This window comes from Struthio camelus, chromosome 2 (assembly GCF_040807025.1).
Source record: "Struthio camelus isolate bStrCam1 chromosome 2, bStrCam1.hap1, whole genome shotgun sequence".
In the NCBI taxonomy this organism is placed as follows: Eukaryota; Metazoa; Chordata; class Aves; order Struthioniformes; family Struthionidae; genus Struthio; species Struthio camelus.
Genome location: NC_090943.1, coordinates 93996741 through 94024176, shown reverse-complemented (window position 1 = coordinate 94024176; position 27436 = coordinate 93996741). Strand labels below are relative to the sequence as shown.

At 41.2% G+C, this 27436-nt stretch overlaps 1 protein-coding gene across 4 annotated transcripts in view; it reads right to left on the bottom strand.

Moving 5' to 3' along the window:
* CTDP1 (CTD phosphatase subunit 1) overlaps window positions 1–27436 on the bottom strand; it is a 148955-nt gene that overhangs the window by 102154 nt on the left and 19365 nt on the right. The window contains exons 1-5 of one of the 4 annotated variants that reach the window (XM_068931607.1): window positions 24108–24624; window positions 7545–7628; window positions 4462–4555; window positions 2830–2958; window positions 1332–1482 (exon numbers count right to left, since the gene is read on the bottom strand). In XM_068931607.1, the coding sequence (XP_068787708.1) occupies window positions 1332–1482; window positions 2830–2958; window positions 4462–4555; window positions 7545–7628; window positions 24108–24457 (808 nt within the window). In that variant the 5' untranslated portion in view covers window positions 24458–24624. Of the gene's footprint in view, window positions 1–1331; window positions 1483–2829; window positions 2959–4461; window positions 4556–7544; window positions 7629–11036; window positions 11162–12431; window positions 12518–24107; window positions 24625–27436 lie in introns of those variants that run through there. The other 3 variants (XM_068931609.1, XM_068931610.1, XM_068931611.1) reach the window with 3 other exon arrangements.

The window sequence follows — 27436 nt, the reverse complement described above, 5'->3', positions numbered from 1 at the left end:
TGAAGAACAGCTCCTTCGAACACCTCAGCCAATAAATACTGAGTAATGTAGAAAAAGGAGAGAGAGGGTGGTTTCACTGTCATCCACATGGATGGACAGGACAGGGACATACCTCTCCTCAACTTTTTCTCAAGAAGGAGAATTCAACTGGAGACCACAAATAGGTGTCTCTTTCCCATTACAGAAATATCTTATGTTTTTCATTATAAGCATCTTCTGTGGCTTATTTAACATGTATAAGGAACTCTTTAGTTAGAGAATTCTTTACTAAGAACTATTCCAGAACTAAACTAGAATAGTTAGTTCCCTAACTACTTTGGAGTCTTCCTCTCTTGCCAAAAAAGTGGTTCCTGGGATATGCTATTGGGACAGTGTTGCTCAAGGTACTCATGGCAACATGACACAAAAAGTACCTGTGAAAGACGACCAGGAAAAAAGCGAGGAAAGCATAGAACACTGGCAAGGACAGTTCAACACGCCGGGTCACAACCCGAAACATTTTTATCCACATTATCTTAAGTCAACAGATTACTATTAGAAAAGAAAAACATGAGGTGAAATTGCTATTCTGTAAAGGAAGACTCAAGATGGGGTGAAAGTCAATTTTACAGTTTAAAAATATGGTCACATGCCTAACATTCATTTGATCCATATGCTTGCATAATAAGGTAGCTCTCTTTTAGGCTTCTTAGTATGAAAAAAAATCAGTGACCCACACCATATACTGCTATAGCAATAAGCTCCAGTATTTAAATGCAAGTGTTCAGTTACAAGGAGAAAATATTAATGTTTCTGAGCAGACTATGTGAAGATATTGTTAGATCTGTACTTTTTCTTCTAATAAGGCCATCTCAGCTCCATGGCAAACAAACAGAATTCCTCCAAATTGACTTATAGCAGCAAAACCTCCTTCACTGAAGGGAAATAGCAGATTTTTTTCTTCTCCACAGATGGAGTTAGCTTCATGTGGCAGATTTTTATGAAACTACTGCTTTAGATTTCTAAGACAAGTGACTCTGTAGATCATTTCCGAGCCTGTCAAAACCACTTCTTTCTTAAGTCAATAGGAAGGTACTAGTTGCTGTCATGCCACAATTTGATTCTTTAAGTATTACGGAAGGAAAAAAAATGGAAAAAAAGAAAAATCATGTATAAAATTAGAGGCACTGGCTTCTAAATGAGCCAAGAATCTTGCTGCTTACAAGACTATTTATGAAGAGTTCTGTGCAAAAAAGAGACGAAATATTGGGAGACAATCACAGAAAGAAAAACTTATATTAGGATGAAGGTAGGTTACTTAAATGTCATTGAATGTGTCATGTGTTACTCACCTGCAATTGTATGTGCATAGAGTCTGCTGCCAAAGGTAAAAACATGTAATTCATACAGCTTGGCAATTTTTTCCAGGAATTCCTTGCAATGAGGACGCAAACGAGTGTGCAGCATAGGCTCTCCTCGACCTAACTGGAAATGAAATATTCCCTAGACAAAAAAGCATATTTCATATATAAACAAAACAAAAAAGCCACCAATCCAGAAGCACCCCCTTACATCATAGCCACTATGTTCATTTAGTCTGACTGGGCTGAGTTAAGTTTCAGCCAAAAAGATTATCTGAGCAAAAAAAATCCAAAGTACAATTTTGCTCTGTGCAAGATAGTCCGATACTAAATTCTGCAAATGCAGGAAGCTGCACTGTTGAAATGTTAATGATCAGTGTAACTTTTGTTCATAGCTTGACTTACACCAAATTAATCTCACAAAAGCAACTTGAGAAATGTCTTGAAGTTCAGCATCTCACTCTACTCACTACCACTCAGTGACTTTCACTCAGATTCATTTCACTTACGTATCGAACTCAGAGACAGACTTCTTGTTGGTTAAAAAAAATACTATAATCTATGAATACATATACTCAGACAGCAAACCAGGAAGGAACGTTGCAGAGGAAGCCTTAGTTAAACCCTCAAAGGCTTTTCTAAAAATGTTTCTCTTAATTACGCATTATGTGGATAAAAGTTACAGCCTTTCAAATACACAAGGTTTTTTAATCTTTAAAATGAATATTCACTGTTACCTTTCCCATCAATTACAAAGTACATTTAAGAGTTGCTTTTGCTAGCAGGTAGGAACATATGCTGAAATACTTGGGCATTAAGGAATGGCAGGAGAAAAGAAAGATGAAGAACTGAGCAGCTGCAGTTCGCGTAACATTGAACTGGAGTCTGAGTTTGCATCCTCCTATACCTGACCATGCAGACACGTCCCAACATGCTGTTTGTTTCAAAGTTTCCAGACTGGAGATACTACAAACCAATAATCCTATCAGTTCAAAAAGAAGTATTTCACAGAGAAATTAAACACCAACACTCAAAAGTGAAAATGAAATTGAAGAAAAAAAAAAATCACTACACATCTCTACGGAAAAATGACAGAACTAGAAAAAAAACACAGGACTACCCTAAAAAGGATGCCTAACAGTAATTCCCTATAGCCACCTAGGAAAAAAGCCTCGATACTGGGTATGCAGTTTATGAATCTTACAGTAAAGAAAGCTGAGACTGAAAAATAGCTACTTGAATTTCTTGTTTATAGCAACTGTAATGGAAAGTGCAGAAAAGCATAAATGGAGGAAAGAAAGTGGTCAACTAAAATGTAGAGGTAAAAAAGGAATATATTTCAGATGACATTTTTCTTATTTTCTTTTATTCTTCAACTATAATTTTATCTAACTACCAAATGTTTTCTTGAAGAACCATCACTTAAATAAAGATGCTTAGAAATATTCCTGTCATTACTCTGGCTTGAAAGTTAACCAAAAACATTTACCTTATTAGACATTTGTTGGCAGTGCTGTTCTGTAGTATGGATCAATGTCTGGTCCAAATCTACCATGAGCACCAGTTTTCGATTTCTGTGTAGTCGCTGCTGATCTTCCCTTCCTAGCTGTTCAGCTTGCTATAACAGAAGATTCGCATACTAAGCTTAGCTTAGAAGAAATAAAACTGGATTTATTGACTTCTGTGTAGTCTTAACTCGAGAAGATATCCTGCTACCAAGTAACTGCATAAAAAAATAACATTTCAACATAACTATAGCAACGGCAGCTTTGTCAGCCATTTTCCTGTAGAAAAAAGAATTCCAAGAGTCTTCTGGAAGACCCATGAGACACTAGTAACTTAAAATGGATAAACTCAATACAATAACTTCCTAAATACAATAAATAATCCAAGTAATTTAAGGCCAAGATTCTTGAGAGAAACTAGCAGCATCTTCAGAATTACACAAAACAAGAAAAGTTAATCAGTAGTTCTGAAAATTTTGTCTAGTAAATTCAGCAATTTTATAATATCAATTAAATACAATTGATGACTCTAGGTTGAGTGTTAAATTGCAGCTGCTGCTGATAGAAATAATTATCACTGTCAACACAAGTCCAAAGAATATGTCTTTAGATATTTCTCACACTATAAATAGTCATATTTCACAGTACTATCCAAGCATTGATATTAAAAACCTTATATTCTGGTAAGTTGAGTTAAAGTTTTGTCCTCTCTTGCATACTAACAAACTTCCAATGAACTGCATTAAACTTCATGTTCACTTTAAGCACTTCACTAACTTCCACTAACATGCTGCAGTGTTAGCCACCAGGCAGCAAAACTTAAAAGTAAAGTGGAGCTTTATGAAGAACTGGGAGTCAAGTGCAAACTGCCCTTTGAAATTCTCCCCTGCCACGGAGACTACTTGGAGCTGCTAATATTTCTTCCCATCAGTGTGGGGATGGAAATTTCTTCCTCTTTGAAAAGGAAGAAGAAAAAAAAATGCAGGGGGCAGGGAGAGAAAGCATTTTGGTAGCGATTGAAAGCATTTTGGAAAGCATTGGTAAGAAAGACATAGGCTGTGTATCTCTAAAATAAACATGCTTTTTCCTCCAAAGAAACTGAGGAAGGCACAAGAAACAAGCCTCTTTTGATAACTCAGCAGGTAACCTGCAAACAAACTAGCTTTACTAAATCTAGTACGGGCAATTTCAAGGTTCCTGACTAAACAAAGTAAAGCAATGTTTTACAGACATTGCAAACTTTGAGCACATTTCAGCTGGTGGAAACTGAACTTTCCCAAACTTCCTATTCTTGGACACAGAACAATCCCCCAACAATATCAAAGCAACAAGCTTTCAGGCTGCTGTCACAGAAGTGCCATCTTTTCAGTGCATAGCCTTAAAAAAAAAAAAAACACTACAAAACTGGATACAATCAACTTGCACACCAGAACTCTAGGTTACCCATGTTCAACATGTTCCTCTCCCCCCCCTGCCCCCAATTGATTTCTTCCTCAAAAGGAGGCCATATATTCCGTTTTATGTATATATAATGTTGCGCAAGCTCCTATCATTAAGCTTCTCTACCTCAGAGCTAAAGTGAAAGGTACAAATAGAGAAAGCACGAGGGTACTTACCTCAGAGCTAACTTTCAGTTCTGGGACACTGTGAACCATAGACACAGTTGCTGTGGATAACGGCACGTTCTGTTTTCCATTCTTGCTTCGTAACCTAACCATGCAGGGGAAAAGAGGCATCAAAAGAGAGGGTAACTCTTCAGTCAAGGAAAACTTGAACACGCTAAAAGCTGTAGTATCAAATCAGTCACTAACAGATACCGTAATTAAACAGAGATATTCTGATTCAGATTAATATGCTCTTCCAAAGTCTTTTTAATGCAAGATATTGATCGTTTCATCCATTTTGTTCAAAGTAGTTCACCATAAGAAATTAGTTACATTTCCAAAGAATCATTTCATGAAAAATTATACCAAGATGAAACAAATATCTATGTATTTTTTGGCATTACAACACCAGGATTAAAATGTAGTTTTGTATCCATTAGTAAACAATTGTAAATTAAATGTAGCGACCCAACCATTCCAGTTTAAAACTATGTATAGAGGTGGGTGGGTGTGTATACATACACACACACACATTTTGTTGTGATCACTCAACATGCAATTAACTACTCTTCTCCAAGCCAGCTTATGGAATAATTTTAAAGCAACTGATGGGCAAAGTTGCTCTTTACCAGCTGCAGAGCAACTTGCATGTGACTGCTGCTTTAAGAAAAGCATCAACCCCCCCATCCCGCCCCACAGTCACACTTCCCTTTGGCACAGAGAGAATGGTGCTACACCTGTGTATACATATATATGCACATACACACACACATATATATATACACACACACACACAGAGAGAGAGAGAGCGTGAGAGAGAGAGAGAGAGAATTTTCAAACCTGACTAAGTAGCTTCACAGCACTACTAGCTTTCAGCTTACACAGATCAATTCTTTGTGACATCCATGTTTAAATCCATTATTTCTGGTTCACCAGAAATAAATTTACAATTAAAAACAGGGCACTATAAATTTTGTCCCATGTGACACATGCATCTTTTAATTCTCCCAAGTACCTGTGCTACCAAAGACAAAATTTGGTACCACAATTACAGCCAGAGTTAAACTTCACAGTTTTCACATATTAAAACACAGAGCCAAACAGTTTACCAGCTAGTTCCTGGGATGGGGGCATGGGGGAAATTCAGGTATGTTGGTGCCTTTATGCAGTGACAAAGGCACAAACACAGACTGAGACATACTTTTACTGTAGCTGATGTTTGGAAGCGCTACAGATACCCAGAAACAAAAGACGTATTTCATTTGGCCTGTTTGTCCAAAGATAACACAGACATTTTAATCTCTTATATCCTTTTGTTTTAGGGTTCAGAACACCTCCTATATAACACTGAATGGCATTTTAAGTGCTCATTTAAAATGAATTAACTGTTTTTTGGATCATTTGTTGAGCAATTGTAAGAACTGCATAACAAAAAGGATGCACTGGGCATCTGGGCTTTTAAGAAATAACTGTTTAATAGGAATACAGCAATGTACGGGTACACCTGTATGTAAAAAACAGATCAAATATTCATTTAGGGCTGGCAAAGTCCAACTCTTTCTTAACCTAACTTTTAATTTTGTTTGTTTTTCCAAATAATACTTCTCCATAAAATACTAACACTCAGCCTTTCATTAGAAGGTAAAGTCCACAATTAACTGGGCTACATATTGCATAAAAAGATTCAATATTCAGTCTACTTATACTGCCTTATAAGGTACATAAAATCATTCCTAATAATAAAAGCAGGAGTTACAATGAAACTAAAGTTGTTTCCTTTCAAATGAAATGACCATGCATCATTCATTTCTAAAGTCCAGGCTACCGAACAGTCCATTTTGGAAAACAGCTGCTGAGCTGATGATTTGATATGTGTAAGAAACAGTCTTTTTAACAGCTGCATTAGTAATGACAGAGCAGAGAAGAAAAAAAAAAAAATCTTTCAAATTTGTTTTTTTGGCCTTACACTTAAATTCCTTTAGTGCAGTGACATAACGTTTCACAAGAAAATTGAAAACATTTGCGAAGCTTTAAATTGAAATCACTGGAGAGAAGCTAGCTCCCAGATTACTATTTAAATGCACATTCAGACACAGTATAAAAAGGCAGAATCACGTGAATGATACTGACATAGCATTTACCTTACAGCTATTTACACCCGCACAGATAAAGTTTTCAGGTTTATTAAGTTACTCCTGACACACTTTCCAACACTCAGCCTCAGTTACAGGCACATAAAACTCAAAGCAGGATATGCTGATGAGAATGTATGTCTGCATACATGATCTTTACTTATTCTACCTAAGGTAATAAGATACCCTATATTTATCTTCACAGAAAGAGTTTGCAGTTGCTGAATTATAGCTCACATTACAAATTTACACCTTAAATATCCACATGGCCTCGTATTCACCCATACACCTAGTTATTAAGCCCTGTAATAGTTAAGAGTAAATATAGTTCTAAACAATGTATCTGTGACAACAGCAACATAAAAGGTGAAAGAGGGCGTGTATTTGAAAAACTATTTCAGGGTGACAAAACAAGCACCATTGAGAATGACAGATTGTGCTGCGCATTTAACATGCTCTAGTAAATTAGCCACCTTGCAGCAACAGCACACATCTTGCCAATTTCCTCTTCCTGTCCTGGCTTGATCCCCAAGGAACACCAATTCCTGCCTACAAGCATCAACTTTTCAGTTGAGAAATACACTTTAAATTATTACGCCATTAATAATGGGATCAGGAACGAACACGCAACTTTAAGCAACAATTTCACTAGCTAATCTCTAGGTAGTTTTTTCTTTTAAGAGCATGGGAGAGCACTTAATAGTGAAAGTTAACTTCTAAAGGAAACTCTCTCTCAACACTCCTTACAGCAGCAAAGGGAGACTACCTGCTTATGTTAGGTAGCACGAATACAGTCCTCCCTTCCTACCAGTATGTGCAACTTCACAGTTACTCTTATGGGAAAGATCCACAGTGATTACTAAGCCTCAGAAGGGAGAAGTGAAGGAAGAGAATGAGAGACGGAAGAGTATGAATCCCTAATCACAGATCAGTGCAAAATGGAAAAAAGCTGAGAATACTTACTGAGTCAAGTCCTGGCCACATTCTGCACACAGTCCTTTCATAACAACAGGATGGCTACATCCTTCCAGTCTTACCAAGACTCCCCTGAAAAGACACATTTGTTTCAGTTATTACATGCTTCTTCAGACACTTAGATCAATGACTGCAAACTGAAAGCAGTGACAAAATTTCTGGTTATGATTTGAGTGCTCTGAACCAGATGTCCGAGATGTATGCTTTTGCACAAAAAAAAAAAAAAGTAGAAGATTACTGAGGAAGTATTTGATTTGAATTATTCAACTTAACACTTTTAAAAGTTACTGGAATATGTAATAAGGTCAGTTTCTAACCTTAGTTTGCAATAAACTTCAGTATATTAACAAAACAAGCAGTGTTTGTCCAGACACAACAGATTACATTGAATTAGATACAACCCCCCCATTAACAGGCTACTTAGCTATAGAGTAATGAAAATTAAATGTGGAAAGTCTTCAGTGCCAGAGTGATTTCATCTTAGTTTATTGTTTTCTTGTTTCATAGCAGGAACATATACTACTTCAGCCTTCTCAAAAAGTTATTTTAACTTTTTGATAGATGCCTAAGCCTCAGATTGCCATATTCTGAAACGAAGACATGCAAAAGGACATTTTATTCTTTTTCCAAACAGCTAAAACCAATCAGAAATTTAGAGTTTGAAATGCAAAGTGTAACATTTACTATTCCAAACTGCTCAGAAGATGTGAAGTCTACTTTTTAGATCACTGATCCAGCTAAAGCACTGCTTTGCTCAAACTCAGCTCTCAAAATTTAGGGTCTTGAAAAATATCATTATTTCTTTTCTTTCAATTACTTAAACAGTCATTACAGGAGACACCTCCCATTTTCTTCAATACAACTGAAGGAGGCAATCCCAGACTTTTTTCCCCCCGCCCCTCGCTTTAATAGGTAGATATAGTTCAGCTACCAAAAGGTCAAGTGTATTTTAAGAAAAATCTTAGTAAATCATTATACTACTAATACTCTCATACATCTCTCAGTGTAGATCTATTCCCTTCTCACTGGCAGGCATCATCTGCTTAGCAATTACACCTATTCTTCCTGTGTAATCATTTAAGATCTCTTCTTTAATAGGATATATATTCATATTTCATAGAATACAAATAATAAACGGTCAGTCAGGCTGCACAGGAACAGCACAACAGACATGCTATTCTTGTGGCCCTTCTTAGGCCTTTAGGCTGTTCAATGCTTATTTAGTTCTTACTTTTGATGCTTTTCAATGCTTATTTAGTTCTCTCATCCCCATGTTTGCACTGCTTCTTTTGCCACCTCCACCTCCCCCTCGCCTTTTACAATGTCTGTTCTGCCTTCCTCTACTTTTATCCATCTCTAAATTCCTTACTCATTACATGGCTACCAGCTCACACCTAGGAGCGTGTTAGAATTGCTATGTTTAATCTCTGTTCAGTGTATAAGAAACCTGGAATTATGCAGACACCTGAAAAGCCAAAAAGCCAATAGAAGCTATAAAACTGTGTAAGAGCTTACAAAATTACTTCTAAATTGAAGAATTCATTGATATTGTTTCTGAACAGCACCTGCGTAAGTTGCCATATACTAAGCGGCAGTGCTACATACCAGTTCTGCCTGTGCACACTTAAATATGATCAGAACCTCTAATTTGCTGATGCTTGCTAGAATTGAAAAGTACATGACAAAACCCTCCGTCATACCACTCGCTACTCCGATGTTTAACGCAAAGGACAGAGGAAAAACTCTAGAGCACGGAAGAACTTGTGAGCGCTGTATAAACAAGATGGTCAAGCTTTGCCAGGTTCTTAATCAGGCTTCATCTAGGGAATAACACTCTAACTATGTAATGATCTAGAAAGAGGGCCTGAATTCTAACAAGGTTTATGCATTCTTTGATATCTTAACCCACTTACATTTTAGCAAGTATGTTTTAAATGTATATAAAAAAGTAGATTTACTAAAATTGAATATACTGTGTAAGAATAAGCATGGAACTCAAGTAAAATGGCTTTTATGAATCTGAGAACTACATATATTCCTTTTAATTGTTGAAGTGAGGGATTTTCAAAATATAATGGCCAAGATCCAAGACAGTTATCAGACAAGAGTGCTCTGAACTGAAGCGTGCATGTCTCTTTAAATGGCTACATAAACCAAATAGGGGTTCAGGTTTTTGCATGCTCTCTTTTACAGCTCATGAGTGAAATCTACATAAAGAACAGAGCCACTCCCTACTCCATTTCTGGAGAGAAAAATAAACCTCCTAGAATCTGAGAAATTAGAATTCTACTGCTGGCAGTATTAACAGTGTCCTCCTCTCTCCCTAAATTTCCTAGGGACCCGTGTGGTGGTAGGCAGAGATTATTGGCTAATTCAACACTAACATTCTCAAGGAAAACGTCTGGGGTGGGGGGGGAGCGGGAAGCAAAAATAAGCACCCTTTTTCAAGTTTTACAAACTGTCACAACCGTGCAAGCAAGCCAGGCATTGGGGAAGAGTAGACAGACTGTGAATGGCACAGTAACTTTTGTGGATATATCATTCTTCCTCCAATACCTGCCCCCACTCTGAGAGGCAAAGCATTGCAACAGGATAGCTAAGTGGACTGCCCGTGTTATTTTTTTTTTCAGGTAATAAAGTACAGCGGGATTTAAGTGAAACTTGAACAAGTAAATAAGGAAACCCACCCTACAATCTTATTCACATTCTTTCCAGATGCGAGTAAGCTTGTAAGAAACAGAGACACTATGTGTGCCATTATTGCAACAAAAATAAAAGTTTTGCTACAATCACAGATACAAACAAACATTATACTAATGGTCTCAGGATGCAGTAGATGACAATAAGCCTGCCACTGCTCTCCTGCTCTCCCAGCACTTCCACGCTTTGACTGCTTTAAAAAAAAAAAAAAAATCTTTAATTGTATCTGCTTTCAATCCCCAGCATAAGGCAGAACAAAGAAAAAGGAAAAAAAAGAGAAAAGCTTTCATGAAATTTGATATGAGCATTTTGCTTTCATTAATAAAGTCAATATCCATGCTGGCCTAGTCATTAGTGCTGAATCAAAATATAAGAAGTCTGTATCAAACAACAATGGCTGTGGTTCCACGTGCACTATCTTTAGTGGAAAAGCCAGCATATAAGGTCTCACACTTATGCTACAGTTTGCTACTCCTCACTTGTAGCAAACAGGTAACCGGAATACTGAACTGGTCCCATTTTAAAGAAACAAGCAGAACCCTCTCCCCCAAAACAAAAAGTCAACCCCAAAAGGTTTTGTTTGCTTTGTGTTTTAAATTTGGTTTCCCAGCATGATCTAATACTTTCAGCAGTAAAAACCGTACAAGAGCAAGAACCTCTTAAGCTATCTTCGTTACAGAGAACATCCAACTACAGCCTCTGAGGGTCATCCAACTGTAGCCTAGGAGCACAGTGGCCATAAGATAGCTCTACTGAAAATAAATTTACAGAGGACTGTACCTTAACCTTATGTCCACGCAGCACAACACAGTGGCAGGCAGGTTACCCTAGTTACCTCAAGCACTGAAAACTACTCAGCGCAACTTGAGAGGCAGAGTAAGTTAGCTATGGCCTTTTATCACACCGCCCCTTCTGCAGACAGCTCATCTAACTGCTTGCTGCTGAAGAAAGGGAACATTCTACTTTCTCTTTCCTAACTTCAACCTTTACTCAGAAAGCCCACTTCAGCTTTGGCACTTCCTGAAATGCCTAATTTGGTAACTTAGGGGTAGAAGAACCAACCAGCCCTATCCAGGTTTGTTTCTCGGTTTCGTGAGTCAAAGCAGCTGATGGAAGGGTCCAACAAGGCTCTTGTCCCAAGGGCTGGGACGAGATCAACAGTACAAGTGTGAGGCTAAGAGTAGGAGAGGACCGAGGCAGTTTCACCAGCTCACGTTATCTTGTGGAATATACAGGTACCCCCAAAACAGGGGGTACTCCTGTTAGCATTTGTCTTAATCATTTTTTCAGGACTAGCTCTAACATCCCCATTATTTATTCCATCTCCATTTATGTATTCCCTTAACAAAGCCTGTTTAAAAGGACCATACACATGCATCAACATAGAAAATATATAGTGCAATTTGCCAGATGGGCAAATGAAAAAACAGACAAACCTATACTCATCAGTATCTATCAAAGGACAAGGGACTTCTGGATTTCCTCAAATCGGTTCAGGATAAAGAAAGATATCTTGGATATTTGGGTGAGCACAGTAATCACTTAAAGCTGCTGTCCTCAACCTAACGGCATATGCCTTTGTGATCAGCATTAGAAGTAAAACTGTACTACTGCAGCAAAATGAGGTAGTCTCCCAACGTACGACTAGACAAAAGCAAAAGCTCCACAGGTTTTGCAGCACGTTCAGGAGAGTTTTATTGACAAAGCAGTACGGCAAGCAGTACGCACACCAGATGAACATATGTCAGATCCATGCTTATTAATACCAAGTACTATCGGATCATCCAACTAATCTACACCAAATATGACTACACAATCTTTCAGCAGCTGCTGTAAGACTAGAACAGCAGACACATGAAACCTGGTCCAATTAAAAGCCTACTTCTACAGTTCAATTTACCGAAATTCGTGAAACACTAACAACATTTTGTTAGCCCACATCAGAACAGCATTTGTGGTACGTGGCTGCAGTATTTAGACACACTTCAAAGAGACCTCAGGCCCAATCTACTGTAACATTAAACCACAACCTCTGTTACATAGGACTCAGCTTTCATAGTTAGCATTTCCCAGAGCCTTAATCACCTAGAAATCACCAAGAGAGATAATTCCTTAGATAGTTAACATCAGATTTGATAATTTACAGCAAACAAAAAAAAAAATTCACAACAATACCTGCCACGAAGGCTCCTTGAGTAATTGATTAAGAATACCAAAGATGACAAAAATATACAAAAACATCGCATCGTATCCCTTGCTGCTGCAGGCAACCACAGCCTACAGTCCCTTTCAGGTTTTGCAACGAATGGTCTCATCAGTGCTATACAGAAGCCTCTTGACCTACAGAGAATGGCAAGTGAGGAGACAATGCTTTATTTCAAATACATAACATCCAAAAGGCTTCACCCAATCAAGGCAACTCTTTTGATTTAAACATCAACAATAAAAACCAAAAAAGCTCTATCCTAACATGGTACAGACATCAGGGTACAGACATCGCATTTATTTCAACAATAACACAAAAAATGCCATGAGCATTAGTTTGTAGGAGGAATGGTTGAAACTTCAAGGCATCACCTCACCTCTTCAAAGCTAATGTGAAATGATAGGAGTTGAGACTTTTTTTTCTGTTAAATAAACTATTCACAATTATGGGTTCTTGAAAACATACGTGAAATTAAAAAATATTTTAGAACAGGAAAGCCGAAAAGTGATTCTCCTCCTACCTTCCAAGGTATCTGGTCAGGTTTAGATACTGTCAACAGTATCATGTAGGTCATGAATACCAGCAGAAACATTAGGGCCAGAGTTTCTAGATTTTAATTATTTAAAATCCAAAAGAAATCTTAAACATGAGCTAAATCCATGCATTTGATCTGCATGGTTTCTGAGACTCAAGCTGCATTTCAGTTCACTGCTGAAGGACTGTTCGGTGTTACAAGGAAGAAGGCAGGATCTCTCTCACCCTGCACTTACATCCCTATGGTCAGCTTCTTGTACAACGCAAGAGGCTGCTGTTGAAAGCTGATGATGTTATCCTAAAGTTCAAGAGAAAAACAGTTCCGAGTCACAGTGTCCTTTTACATAAAATCTAGTCACACTTTTAAAAGTCATTCAGAATGGCTCTTCATTTCATTTAGAACACTTACATTACTAAAATCCTGTAACTTGGGAATATTTCAAAACTATGTTTTTTGTAAAAGGTAAAGGTAAGAATGTAGTTCTTTCAAAAGAAAGAATCCTTTTACATTAAAAAAAAAATCTCATAACAATGCACAATGAAATCAACAGCGTAAAGTTAATAGTTCATGTTTTTCCTAACTTGTTTCATTAGTTTTAAGTAGTATACCTAACAAAAAAAGAAGAAAATAAGCTGCCATGTCTCAGTAATTCTTTGAAGGGACAAGTGGTTCTCTAGTTTTCTTCCCCCACCATTTTTATGGTTGACTATTTGCATTACTGTCTTATGCATCTGCTTTATTGACACTTTTTTCTGACTATAGCGTTAGCAGTCACATGGCATGATTTCTATCTGCCACCCTTCTCAAATACTTGCAACATTCAACTCCAGCCCTTAAAGGAACTGCATCTAACAGCACAAGGCCAAAATGATGAAAAATTACTTTTGTGTTCACACACGATTACATTTTTTTTTTAAGATGACTGTAACTTGAAACAGATGGATAACAGTACACCTGACAAAGCAAACACGTGTCCTTCAGTAACTTCTTGGCCTTGCTTAACGTCAGAACTTAACATCAGACTAACTAATGCCAGTTAGACTGAAATAGAATTTACATTATAGCAAAATTCTTTCTAATACATAGCACATCTTAGAAAAGTAAGAATTATGCAGTGTATGAAAATGTTCTACAAACAGACAAAATATAAATGCTTTAAAACAATGTCCAGATTTAAAAACAGAACCATACTTGTAATTTTAACTTGAATACCCAGGGTTTTTACAGTCACACTAAAGGAACAGGGTTTTTTATGATTTCTCCTCATTCAGCATTTCATGAATTCACTGCCATCAGCACCTCAAGTACATGGCAAAAGCAGCAAGTAGTATGGGTTTTAAAAAACTGGAAATGACCTCACTCAGAAAAGCCGGCAGGGGAATAACAAGAGATGGTACAAATCTATTTGTAGATTTTAAAGCAAGTATTCTTACAAAGCTTACATTATCCCAGATTCTACTTTTTAAAACCACTCTATATGCAGCCTTTTAATATTTAGTACTTCCAGAGAAGTTCGTGAGTTCAGTAATATCCTGTTGACAGCAGAATCAAAAATCTAACTCATCCAAGTCCGCAAATGGCATTTAAAAGGCATGATGAACATAGCCAACCTAACTGAAAACTTCAAGAATTTATCCAAAAGGAAGTGGCAGTGTAGTGACTGTACATACTTCGAATTGATAGAACAAAATTAACCTAAATTTGCAGTCTTCTTGATTGAACTACCTCTTCACTTTGACTTTCATGTCAGTTGCAAAAGAATCACAGTCATATATGAATTGCTGCAAATCAAAGTCACAACAACCTTGTGACTAATCCCATCTCTGATCCCTTTTTGTTCTTTTCAAGTGTATCCTTCCCCAAAGCCCCTGACCCTCCAGATAATGGCACGTAATTTCCCCTACACCTCACAGCAAGTTACCACTGCATTCTTCCCCACCCCCACTCAAGATCACCTAGGATTACCTGAGCAGATTTGATTTACTGGCTGCACCTGCAGGCCCACACCCAGAAAAACAGCTACAAATAACAAACAGCTCCTTGACCACAAAGACAGCCTTGACACCAAAGCAGAGAAACAGGACTCAAAGTGACAGCTTAACATAAACACACTTGACAGCAAAGCTAGATGTGTCCTTTTTAAGCTGCTTTTTCCTGTGCCCAGGATTCTCCCAGATTTACAATTTCAGTCCCTCCACTTTGGAAAGCGGTATATGTTAACAGAGACCATTACATCTTCTCCAGACTTTTGATCACTTTTTCCCCTGAAAACAAGGCACTTAATTGATTATGGTCCTTTCACCTATTACTTCCAAACTATGTAAGAATGGGAAAAGGCTTGTGACAAGATGCAGAATCCTTGAGTCTAACAGCTTCCTCCTTTCCCCCACGCCCTGTCCCAAACACACTGGCACACCTATATTGATATATTCTGCTCATTCCTTCCTCTTGGATTCCCTCTTAGGCCAAACGAACACAGGAACATTTAGTAACTTCCAATACCCTTAAAAGCAAGTATGAGCAAAACTGTCCCAAGATGCATACAGACTACGTTCAAACGAAAGAAGAGCAAGTCCACATTTGGCAGCAGCCATGTGACTTGCCTTAGGGGTACCCAAAGAACATCACACATGCCCAGAACTCTACTCCAAAGTGAGAGTAAAACTGTTCAGAGGGCTGCTCAACATAAAAAGGGAAAGTATTAGAAGTATTTGTAAAGTTACCTAGAAGGTTAATTAAATCACCTTCCTCAGCTAGGACTGTTCATCTACTCTCTCTCCAGTGAATGGTAATTCAAACAGTTTACCCCACTTAGCTTGGACCAAGACCTTTTGCCTTACACACCAGCCAAATGCTGTGATGGTTCAGATGCAAGCGTTAAACAAGAAAGCACTACAATGCAAACAAATGTCCATTATTCATTTCTACTCAGAACACGTGCCTTCAGTGCCTTATTCTACAGTGTTTCTCAAAACATTTGTAGGAAGGTGAGAAAATGTTTTTTTCACTTTAAAGATTATTGGTCAAGTAATAGCCTGGCAATATTCCATCCTTTCCTTTAAGTCACATGCCAAAGATGTGTCTATAAATAACCTACCTGGTTCACCGCCACCTTTCACACAGCGATGCACCACATGAAAAGAGGATCCTGATAATTCTCATGAATGGTATCTTACATAAACCAGTCAGCATATTAAGTCTGCTAATTAAGTCTGTAATTTCAGTACCATCAAATGATTAAAGTAAATCCTTTCCTGGTACACTGTGAAGAGCATAAAACAACCTTTTTCAGGTAATAAGTTTAGAAAATAGGTTGATTTGGTTTCTTTTAGTTTATTTGTTTTTAACTAGAATCAGTGTTTGGGAAAGCAACAAAAAAAGATGAAGTGTGCTCATACAACTAGCATATGTGCCTCATTCCAACTAGTTTCTTTTTATGAACAGGCTAGTCTGAGACTAAAGCAGTTTCTACTGCCTTGTTGCACAAAAAGATGAACCACTGCTTCAAGCACTTCTTCATTACAAGGACGGACACAGATTCTGAAGCAAAATACATGGCAATACATGGCAATACATTCCAGTAAGGCTTTTCACACTGTCTCCCATCACATCCTCGTAGGTAAACTCAGGAAGTGTGGGCTGGATGAGTGGACAGGGAGGAGGACTGAGAACTGGCTGGATGGCCGAGCTCAGAGGGTTGTGGACAGTGGCGCAGAGTCTAGTTGGAGGCCTGCAGCTAGCGGTGTCCCCCAGGGGTCAGTACTGGGTCCAGTACAGTTCAACCTATTCATCAATGACCTGGAGGAAGGGACAGAGCGCACCCTCTGCAGGTTTGCTGATGATACACAACTGGGAGGAGTGGCCGACACGCCAGAAGGCTGTGCTGCCCTTCAGAGGGACCTGGACAGGCTGGAGAGTTGGGCGGAGGGGAACCTCCTGAAGTTCCACAAAGGCAAGTGCAGGGTCCTGCACCTAGGGAGGAAGAACCCCAGGCACCAACACAGGCTGGGGGTTGACCTGCTGGAAAGCAGCTCTGCAGAAAAGGACCTGGGAGTGCTGGTGGACAACAAGTTAAGCATGAGACAGCAACGTGCCCTTGTGGCCAAGAAGGCCAATGGTATCCTGGCTTGCATTAGGCAGAGCGCTGCCAGCGGGTCGAGGGAGGTGATCCTGCCCCTCTCCTCAGCCCTGGGGAGGCCTCACCTCGAGTACTGCGTCCAGTTCTGGGCTCCCCAGTACAAGAGAGACATGGCACTCCTGGAGAGAGTCCAGCGGAGGGCTACAAAGATGAGGAGGGGACTGGAGCATCTCTCCTCTGAAGAAAGGCTGAGAGAGCTGGGCCTGTTGAGCCTAGAGAAGACTGAGAGGGGATCTGATCAGTGTGTGCAAGTATCTGAAGGGAGGGGGTGTCGAGAGGATGGGGCCAGACTCTTCTCCGTGGTGCCCAGTGATAGGACAAGAGGCAACGGGCATAAACTGAAACACAGGCAGCTCCATCTGAACATGAGGAAAAACTTCTTCACTGGGAGGGTGACAGAGCACCAGAACAAGTTGCCCAGAGAGGTTGTGGAGTCTCCTTCGCTGGAGATATTCAAAACCCGCCTGGACACGATCCTGGGAAACATGCTCTAGCGGACCCTGCTTGAGCAGGGAGGTTGGACGAGATGATCTCCAGAGGTCCCTTCCAACCTCAACCATTCTGTGATTTCAGTACTGTTGTACACTAGCGAAGAGTGGAGAGAAAACCTCACCAGAGTTTCACAGTATACATTACATATGGCAACGCTTCCTTGTCCTCATCAAAAAAGGGCACCTATCTATCTTCCAAAGTGTTTTGCAGACTGGTAAGTATCTCCTGCTAGAGACAATATTCTTCCCCTACAGTCCAAGGCTGAGATTTCCGATTTTGTAAGTCTAGCTTCAGCAAAATAATACCCAGGCAAGATGTACAATCAAGATCTTTAACTGGTATTGCATTATAGATTACAGTTTACTTTCCAGGAAGTCTCACTATGCTCCCCTATATACTTCAATAGGCAACTGCTGCAAAGTCAACTATCCACACATGCTAGGAGACCTTAGATTAAACTGTAATTAAAATTTCAACTACAGAAAAGATAAAGACCATGCCTCATAAGAATATTTTGTAAGTGACAACCTGAAACAAATTGTCTATCATTCTCCTGAAAACAAGATCCTAAAATAAAAGTCTGATAGTTCTTCAGGCCAGAAAGTCTCAATTGGAAATATTTTTATATACTTTTGGCAATATTTAAGAATTTGCAAAACAATCATCCCATATCCATTTTGTTTTAGTGAGTTCAAATGTTGGTTTTCAAGTTACCCAAGAAGAATCTTCCACTAGGCAATACTGACTTTAAAAAACTGAATGGCTAGGATCACTTCTAGGGTCAGCCCTTAAGTTAACAGTGAATATTTAGTCACCAAATCAGACAGCTCCAGACAGGCAAACAAGCTGTATTACTGAGATATCTTAAAGGAAACAGGGGAAGGGGGAAAAACAAAACAAAACAAAAAAAAACCCTTAGGTCAAGATAGAAGCTTTTAAGCAAACTCTAAGCAAAAGCCCTCATCTCTTCTTTCCTACCTTGAGTCCCTCTCACTTCAAAGGGCCAGGTATTGTGCAGCATAACAATTAAGGTCCCTTCCCAGTCCTGGGTTCATAATTTTAGTACATATGGTCTCTCTTCAAAAGTGTTTTTGCTTTAAGATTAAGCAAAAACCACACAACAGTTTTAAAGAAATACACCATGCAGCTTTGCCTTCAGAAAGTCTGTGATTTTCTAGACAACTCCAGCATTGAAGTAAAGCTTGAAAGTGCAGTAAAGAAACTATCTGGACAGCAATTAAATAAAAATCCATTACGGTTTGGGAAAAAGCAAACAGATTCCCAATACAGGCATCTACAAACATACGTTTTTTTCAAGAACTACAACCAAACTTGTAAATCTACAACAGGGCGCATAAAATAGTTAAACGAGCTCTCTCACTCTGTCTGCATGCCTATAGGATTCTGCATATGCTCACGGGGCAAAGTCCTTGAGCTCAAGAAAGATCATCAACTTGTAGTAAGAACTCCAAGAACAGAAAATCTCCCAGTTTGGGAGAAGCCCTGTAAGGATAAAAGTAATGTGTTACTACAGACTGCCATAACAAATACCATAGCAGAAATACACAACCTTAATAATGTTATTTCCTGATATGAACATGTTACTTATCCCCTTAACAGCTATACCAGCATTTACACAACCACTTTGATCTGACTTAAATGCAGCCTACTGCCGAAAGGATGATTCTGTTCTCCCTTTCCTCTTACAGTCATGCTAGTGCATATGAGCTAGATGAGAGAATTGATGGGTATGGACTATTTGGGGGGAGGATGGGTGGGAAGAATGGAAAGGAGGGAGAGAGGCCAAGCTAGTTTAAGCTAGATCATTTCCGACATCCAACTAACTGCAAGCTGGAGGCAGCTACATCTGTGAGCATTCCTTCCAGTCAACTCTCCTATTAGCTTGAAACAATCATGAAACTACAGCCTAAGGAAGCCACAACGAAAAGAGCTACAGATACAAGGCTGCCACAACCACAGTGCATATCGGCCCACCTCTGCTGGTAACTTCTCAGCCTGATGTCTGATTCCAACTATACCTGGCTGAGCACTTCGATGCTCTGCGATAATGAGGTTTCTACACTGTAAGCTACAGTGCGAGTTCCCAACTTGTTCGATGCCAGAGAACTAGGAAGAGGAGGAAAAAAAGCAATTAAGGAGGGAAACCCCTCATTCAGAACTCAGACCTTTTTCAGTATCAAATTCAACCAAACCCAAGACAGATGTGCTAAAAAAAAAAACAAGGTTTCCTTAGTATCAGAGCTCACAGTATATGAAGAAAAGGGGGAAGTAGGGGGAGAAGATATACAGGAAACAAGTTGGAAAGATGCAAACCATAGCCTATTACAAAAAAGTGGATAAAAAGAAAGTACGTGAGAGATGTAGTAAGCAGGAACTGTCAAGTGTCATTCAATAATCCTGTGTTCAACAGACTTTTTTCTATAGGCTCTAATAATCTAATTAAATATCTGATAGGACATCATGAAAACATTTGTGTCTAACTGAAGTAGCAAGTTGTTTTTCTGTAGTTTGTTACAAATGCCATCAATTCAACTAAACTGTAATTTATCGGTATTTTATTCCCCTTGAAGGCTGCAAGATGAAAGGTACTGGGATCCTGGGTTAAATGTCCTTCTCATCTTGGGTGATTAGTGGCATGAGATGAGCAAAGGAAGATATCCTTTTTATATAATCAAGTTTTTGATACAAAAAAAGCCAAGTAACCACACTTAACACTGTGCAGTTTTAGGGAACAGATTCTCTCCTCTTTCTTGCTATCTTCTCCAAAAGAGAAGATGATGTACATTTTGCTTCCAAACACGTTTAAACAAGATTTTGATACAAGTCTCATGCGTTTTACGCTCTGCAGAATGCAAGTTTTAGCTAATAAAGCTACGTGAAAAGACACAAAAGACACAAAGGCTTAGATGTACAGGTAATAAACCTTTCAGAAGACTGCTAACATGAATCATACAAGAGAATTTAAGTACTCTATCCCATCATTAGTGCCTGAAAGGGAACAGTTGTTTCATATTACAAATGCTTATGTAAACGTTCACATAAAAAACAAAGTATTGCCCCAACCCAGAGTCCTGACATACCAGTGGCTGCTTCAGGATGATGGCTAACTGGGGTAACTGGCATTAATAATATAAAGAGCACGGCAGCAGATCTCAACACTTTATATGTTGCTGCTGCCTCCAATGGAAGTTATGTTAACATTAAAGACCTTTCATTAACTGCTTGCTGTCATTCCTGCTATTACAGTCCTAAGAGGTCAATCTCCTTCCTCTCTCAAGCCCTAGTTTGAGATTTGATGCAAGCCTACCTATGCTAGTATACACAACAGGCACCTCCTGCTCACCTCAGGCTGTCAGCCCCACCCTAAACCATCCTCTTCATTGTGCTGACAGCCATGTGTGTGTTAGCACAGCAGACTGGATCAGGAATGGATCCTGCTGGAAAACTGATAAAAGGCTTCCCCCTCTCCAAGCCAGATCAGTTATGCACTGTTTTTGCCAAAGCAATGCACAGGAACAGTCAGATAGGACCACGCAGAAAGAAGGGGATGACTGGATAAGCCAACACCAGTGCCAAAAAGCGGCTAATCAAACTATAGGAAAATTAAGTGCTAAATATGTGGTACATCACTTTCATATGCTGATAGATTTTATTTCATGCCAGATTTTAAACAGAAAAATAAAGAAAAGTTACAAACATATCCTCCCAAGAGGGAGAAACTAGTGCTATAAAATGTCATTTGTTTCAGAAATAATGAAATTTGACATAATAAAAATGTAGTCAATTATGTTATTTATCCTCAAAGAAAAAGTTCGAATCCATTCACCTTCTAATGTTCTACTTAAAAGGCAAAATATTCGGACTAAGAAGTTTTCCTACAGTGTTTATTGTTGAAATACTGCTGAAATATATGTATGCATCTTTAGTTTATAGTGAGTCGGGGCTAAACTGACCAACATGATTTCTTGTGAAGGCAGCATAAGGCACCTATCACCATGGATAGTTATGAAAAAAAGAGATTCATCCTCTAGCAATGCCAGGAAAAACAAAACAAAACAAAAACAATCTACGTTATTACCTTTACCACTACTGTGTTTTAATACTGCACAACCTTAACATATATTTACTTTCAAATGCTGCTGATAGGTATGGAAATATTATTCCCATTCCACAAAGTGGCAAGCTACATACAAGAGTTGCTCACAAAGGAAACTTATAAGCTACTGCATGCAATCTCTAAGCAACTGCTACGCTTCTGTACCCAACTACTGAGCTAGCTCTACTACCCTCAGGACATCCTTTCACTATCTGTTCACTTGGACTTTTCTTTTACATGTTCCCAGTAATTACCACTACAGAAAAGTAAAGTTTAGCTAAAAGTTAGCTTCCTAGTATTGACTATTGCTGTGTAAGACACAAGCGTGCTAGGAAGCCACGAACACAACAGTAAAACAATAGCGTGTTCTAAATGTTTCAAAGCAAGCTATTATCAAGTGAATCCATTTTGAAAAAACCCAGTACAAGCACTGCATAAAAAATGGTGCATCCAAGTCCAAAAGTCTACATTTAGCAAAGCTAAATCTAAAATGCTGTTATGCTAATCCCAGCATAATTTTCAGCTGTTTATATTCACCATCTAAAGTCTTCTTGTGCTTGTTTTTTCCCCAGGTGCTTAGTCAACACAATGACACAAGACAATTTGATCAGCCCTTCCACAAAGCACTATCAAGATGAACTTCATCACACATACACTGTTTTAAAACTTTAGTGTGTATTTTTCAGATACTTTTAGTCTGAGTTAGCATTCATGGTACCCTTGTTCTAAAGCAGATATTAAAAGACTGTCCACCTTGCACCAGTGGCAAGAGCTGAATACGAATGTAGTACAAATGGAAAGCCATGGTCTTACCACAGAAAAAAACAGTGCTCTCAGCAGCGAGAGAAAACACGGCTTCTGTCTTCTCTGTATCATCTCATATTACTGACTGCTAAAAATTTCAATGCTTTTTCTTGAACCTCTGAGAATGACTCTGTACACAGATGTTTTGCATATACTCCTGATTTTCAATCAAGAAAGTTTAGGCCTGGCTGCACCCACCCAAGAACCAAGAGAAGGGCAATAAAAGAAAATAACTTGCTGTCATAAAACAGAGGAAGTAGAGGGTTTCAGTGGTTTCCTGTTGAGAAAAAAAATCTGCTTGAAGTGCAGCGTAGCAAGCTATTAGCCCAATTTAACATAGAAATCTGAGAGGCCCTATCTTACTATTAGCCATTTAAGAGTTTAAAATTAAGTTAACCAATATACAATTTTATCAAGACAAAGGCATTGTTAAACGATGGGAAATATCTGGCATTTAACCCCTTGCTCTTTTGAAAATTCAAATCCGATCATCTAGTTTGCATTTGTGAGGCCTTATACATTAAAACATCTATAGTATTAACAGCATCTAGGCTGCCAGCATTACATACATCGTATTTAGTAACTTATGTTTTTCCGATGCAGCACTGATTCCCATTAATATTCTTATTAAGCAGTAAACGATCCCTTCAGTAGCTGAGTTTTGCACAAACTAAACAGTAAACTACCAAACCTGAGAACGATATCTCAATGAATAATACGATAACAAATAGTTTTGTTAGTAAGAGCCGTTTTCAAAGAGTTGTGAAATACATGACGGCTCAGTTCTCTGAAAATAAAGTTCACAGTGAAGTACCGAGTTCTGGAACAATGAAACAGGGAATGATTTCTTTCACCTGCACGCCTCCCCAGCCTCCCCCTTACACCACTGTTTTCCGCATGTTACTCAACATAAAACTGCACAAGATAAACCTTTTCTTGCAAGAAGTTACATGGCTTCAGATCAAACACTTTCAGCAGACTAAGCTTTACAATTCACATCAATCATCATGAAGAGGAAGCAAGGCTTAAACGCAGGCGAAAGCTGCTGTTAAATATCACCTAGCTAACATCTGTAATCACTGGAAGCTATCAAGAATACCACGTTGGCTTCTCCCCCACCCCACCCCCATAGGATCCCGACTGACTGTACATGGTATAATAGCACGTTGCAGTGTAAGGGCCGAGGGAGAGTAACAACTACTACTATGACAGTAACTACAGGAAAGGGTAACAACTACAACTACCTTGGATAAACGAACAGCTTTAATAGGCACAAAACAAGGTCTTTATCCTTTAGCTCAGCACCCGGCAGAGCAAGGAGGGGAGCACAAATCTCGGCTTTTTACGGAAAAAGCACGAAAGCCGCGTTTCAGGGCAGCCTGCCCCAGGCACTCGCGGCGCCGAGCTAGGCACCTGCTGGCCGCCGCCGCCGCCGCGGGGCTCGGCGCTGTCCCCCCGTCCGTCCCCGCCTCCAGCCTCCCCCGCCTCCGGCCCGCCGCCGCGGCCCCCGTGTCCGTCCCGCCCCCCCACGCCGGTCTCGGCGCGGCCCCCGCACTCACCCGGGCGCGATGACCTGTCCGGGCCGCGCGCAGAGCTCCCGCACCACCCCGGGCCGCTCCGCTTTCAGCTTGCGCTCCGGGCCGGCCCGCTGCGGCCGGGTGCTGGCGCCGCTGCCGGCGGGGCCGGCGGTGGGGGGGGCGGCGGCGGCGGGGCCGGCGGGCCGCGGGGCCGGCGGCACGGGGGAGCAGAGCGCCAGCAGCGACCCGATCTGCACGGCCGCCCCCACCGACACCTTCCACTCCAAGAGGCGCAGCGGCCGCGGGCCCGGCGCCCGGATCTCCGTGATCACCCCCGCGGGGCCCTCCGCCGCGGTCCCGCCGCCGCCGCCCCTCTCCGCCGGCGCCTCCATGGTGCCGGCCGCCGAGCGGAGGGAGGGGGGGTCGCTATGGCAACGGCCGCCGCCGCCGGGTCAGTAACGGGGGCCGGGGCGCCGCGCGCTGCCCGGCGGGGGAGGGGGAGGGGCAGAGGGAGGCGGGGGACCCTCAACAGTCGCCAGCGGCGCCGACGGTTGCGGGGTCACGGCCCTGGTACGCAGGCGCAGGCCGCCGCGCGCCCGGCCGGCCTTAAAGGGGCCGCCGCGCGGCACGGCGGGGGACGGGACGGGCCGCGCCGCGGCGCCCGCGGGCGGGGAGGGAAGGGAAACGGCGCGGGAAGGGCGGAGGGAGAGGAAAGGGAGGGGAAAGAATTAGTGAAATAAACAGGCAAAGAAAAGAAAAGAAGAAGAGGACTTTCGCCCACTTCTTCCCGCTCCGGCGAAGGAGAGAGCTCTAAGTCCCTCCCCCGCTTCAAACACATTTCCGGATCCGCGCGCGCCCTCACCTGCCCCAGCGCGTGGGGCAAGCTACGCGGGAGAGGGCGCTCGAACTACGCCCCCCGACATGCAGCGCGCGGCCTACCGGCCCCAGCATGCTCCGCGCACCGGCCAGCGCGCAGAAGCAGGAGGCAGTTGCCGGAAGGGGGGGAGGCCGGGAGAGCACGGTGCATGCTGGGCATTGTAGTCTCCCTCCCGTCAGCGGCCGTTGGCGGGGCGGGAAGCCGGGGGTTGGGGCTGCCGGTCAGGGTGTCGGCCTGGTACAGCGGCCCCGCGGCGGCTCCTCGCCGCTCTTCACCGCGGAGCCGGCCGGGGTGGAGGGAGGGAGGGGAGGGGAAGGGAGGGAAGGGGGCGCGCCTCTGCCCACCATAAGGGTCGCACCCCGCGTGCAAGCGCAGCCGGCCTCTGGCCCGCGGCCCGGTTCCGCATCCTCGGGGCGGCGGCACCGGCACGGAGGCAGCCGGTGGAGGCCGGCAGACCCGAGCTCGGAGTCGTTCAAGTCCAAGCATGTGCTGCCTGCTTCTGAACCGGCAAACCCGGACCGGGATATCCCTTGTGGGGCGGCGCCAGGCGTTTGTCCCAGTTATTTTCCCGGAGCACAGCAGGACTGGCTAGAGCTAAGGGCTGAACTGTCACTACGAGCATGCGGGCAGCTCTCCGTGGAAAGGGTCTGTGGGTGTGCTTCCCACCAGCCACATCCACATTGCAGAGTACCGTTTTCTCCTCAGCCTCACGCTCGCGTGCTAAGGTGGGAGGAGATGTTACAAGCAGCCCTGCAAACACATGACTCTGCTTCAGCATCTCCAGTACTAGCTAGCAAGTACACCAAACCCTTGTGCCTCGTTGGCATTTCCAGCGTTAATGTGTCTGAGCCTGAGAGCTCAGAGCAACAGGCACAGAGACAAGGGCCTTCACAAGAGGTCCTTTCCAGAAAACTGAGAGTGTTTGACTTGCTAGCAGCAAGAATTTTGGTAGGGAGAAGCCTTTGCGGACAGTCTACAGTCAGTTTCTGATAGCGCATGGTCTACAGACAGTCTCTGAAGGGCGTGTAAAGTTTTTCCTCCTAACATGCTAGCAGAGAACAAGAACAGTGTGGACTGATGAGGAATCTGGCCTGAAAGATGTAGCTGTGAACTTCATGGCAAGACTGGGTCATAAGGCAGGCCCCATCACCAACAACCAGAGATAAGGAAATTCTTGAATTAAAATTGCCATGCATCTTACATCAGCTCCTTATACACAGGCATGATGACATACTACAGGATCACATATGTTTTCTTCTAGAGCCCTTCCTCACACAATGAACTGAAGGGAACTCCTTTTTAGGAGAACTGAAAGTTGTATAATAAAGGCGGCTTTGACTGTGTAGTCCTCCACTCATTTATTGCAGAAGTTGGAAGGTATGTTATGAGTGAAACTAAAGAACTGTAAGGAGGAATGGTTGAGTTTCATGGTCAAGGCATTTGGATGCTGCTTAGGAGAACTGTATTCTGTTCATTCATTCTCCTTCTGCTCCAGAGTTCCTGTCAGGTCTGAGGCAAGTCCCTTCAGCCATAGTTGTGAGAAAATGTTTGTGCTCTCCATTTTATGATGCCCTTCTCAAGGGGGCAAAAGTGTTGAGAAATCACATCTTCAGCTGAGCTCAGATATTTTTGAATATTTAAAATTCTGGAGTGCTAAGCACTCTGTCCCAGAGTATGTAAAGAGGGGATAATACCACCTTCCCCTTATTAGAGGGATTTACTTATAAGAAATTTTGTTATTATAGTAATTGATTTGAATAGAGTTTGAAAGGTGTGAAATTATAAATAGAGGATGGGGCCACGCATTGAACATTGAAGTTAAAACTCAACATCTGTTAGCTATATGAGCCCCAACTGTTCTTTATATATAGACAAGCAGCCTTAACTCTAGTATTCTCTAATGTCTAAGTGTTCTGCTTTTTAATAATATTCTTTTAATGTTGTTATGTGACTGTAATAAAGCTACATAATAAAAGGTGAGTCATTTCTGCCTACTATTCTTTCCCTCACAAGGCTTCGCCATTCTCACTGGAGAGACTGGTAGTACTCTCTACTATATATATTGCTTCTGTTTGCTTTTTCTTAGTTCAAAATAAAAATAATCATCACTAAAAAAATACGTCCTTTGCATATAAAAGTTGAAATTTATACAACCGACAACCACTGACAAAGCTAATGGAACTCAGCAGAGCTCGCTGTAGAGCTCAGCTAGGAGGTACTGACTTGCAGCATTTCTCCCCAACTCTCATTTGACCAATGTTTTTAACTCCCGTCCAGTTTTCTTTCTTTCTGGGGGTAGATTGATAGTGTTCAGGGACAGCAGGCTGAGGCCTACCTCAAGGGACCACTCCCTTTAGGAGTGCAAGGAAAGAACAGCCTCAAAGAGCAGGAGAATTGTTCAGGAATTTCCCTATTTTTAAAACCTTTCTAGACTTCCAAGGCATGATAGGCAGAGAAAGACTAAAATAGAATCAAGAACAGAGGTGGGAAGAGA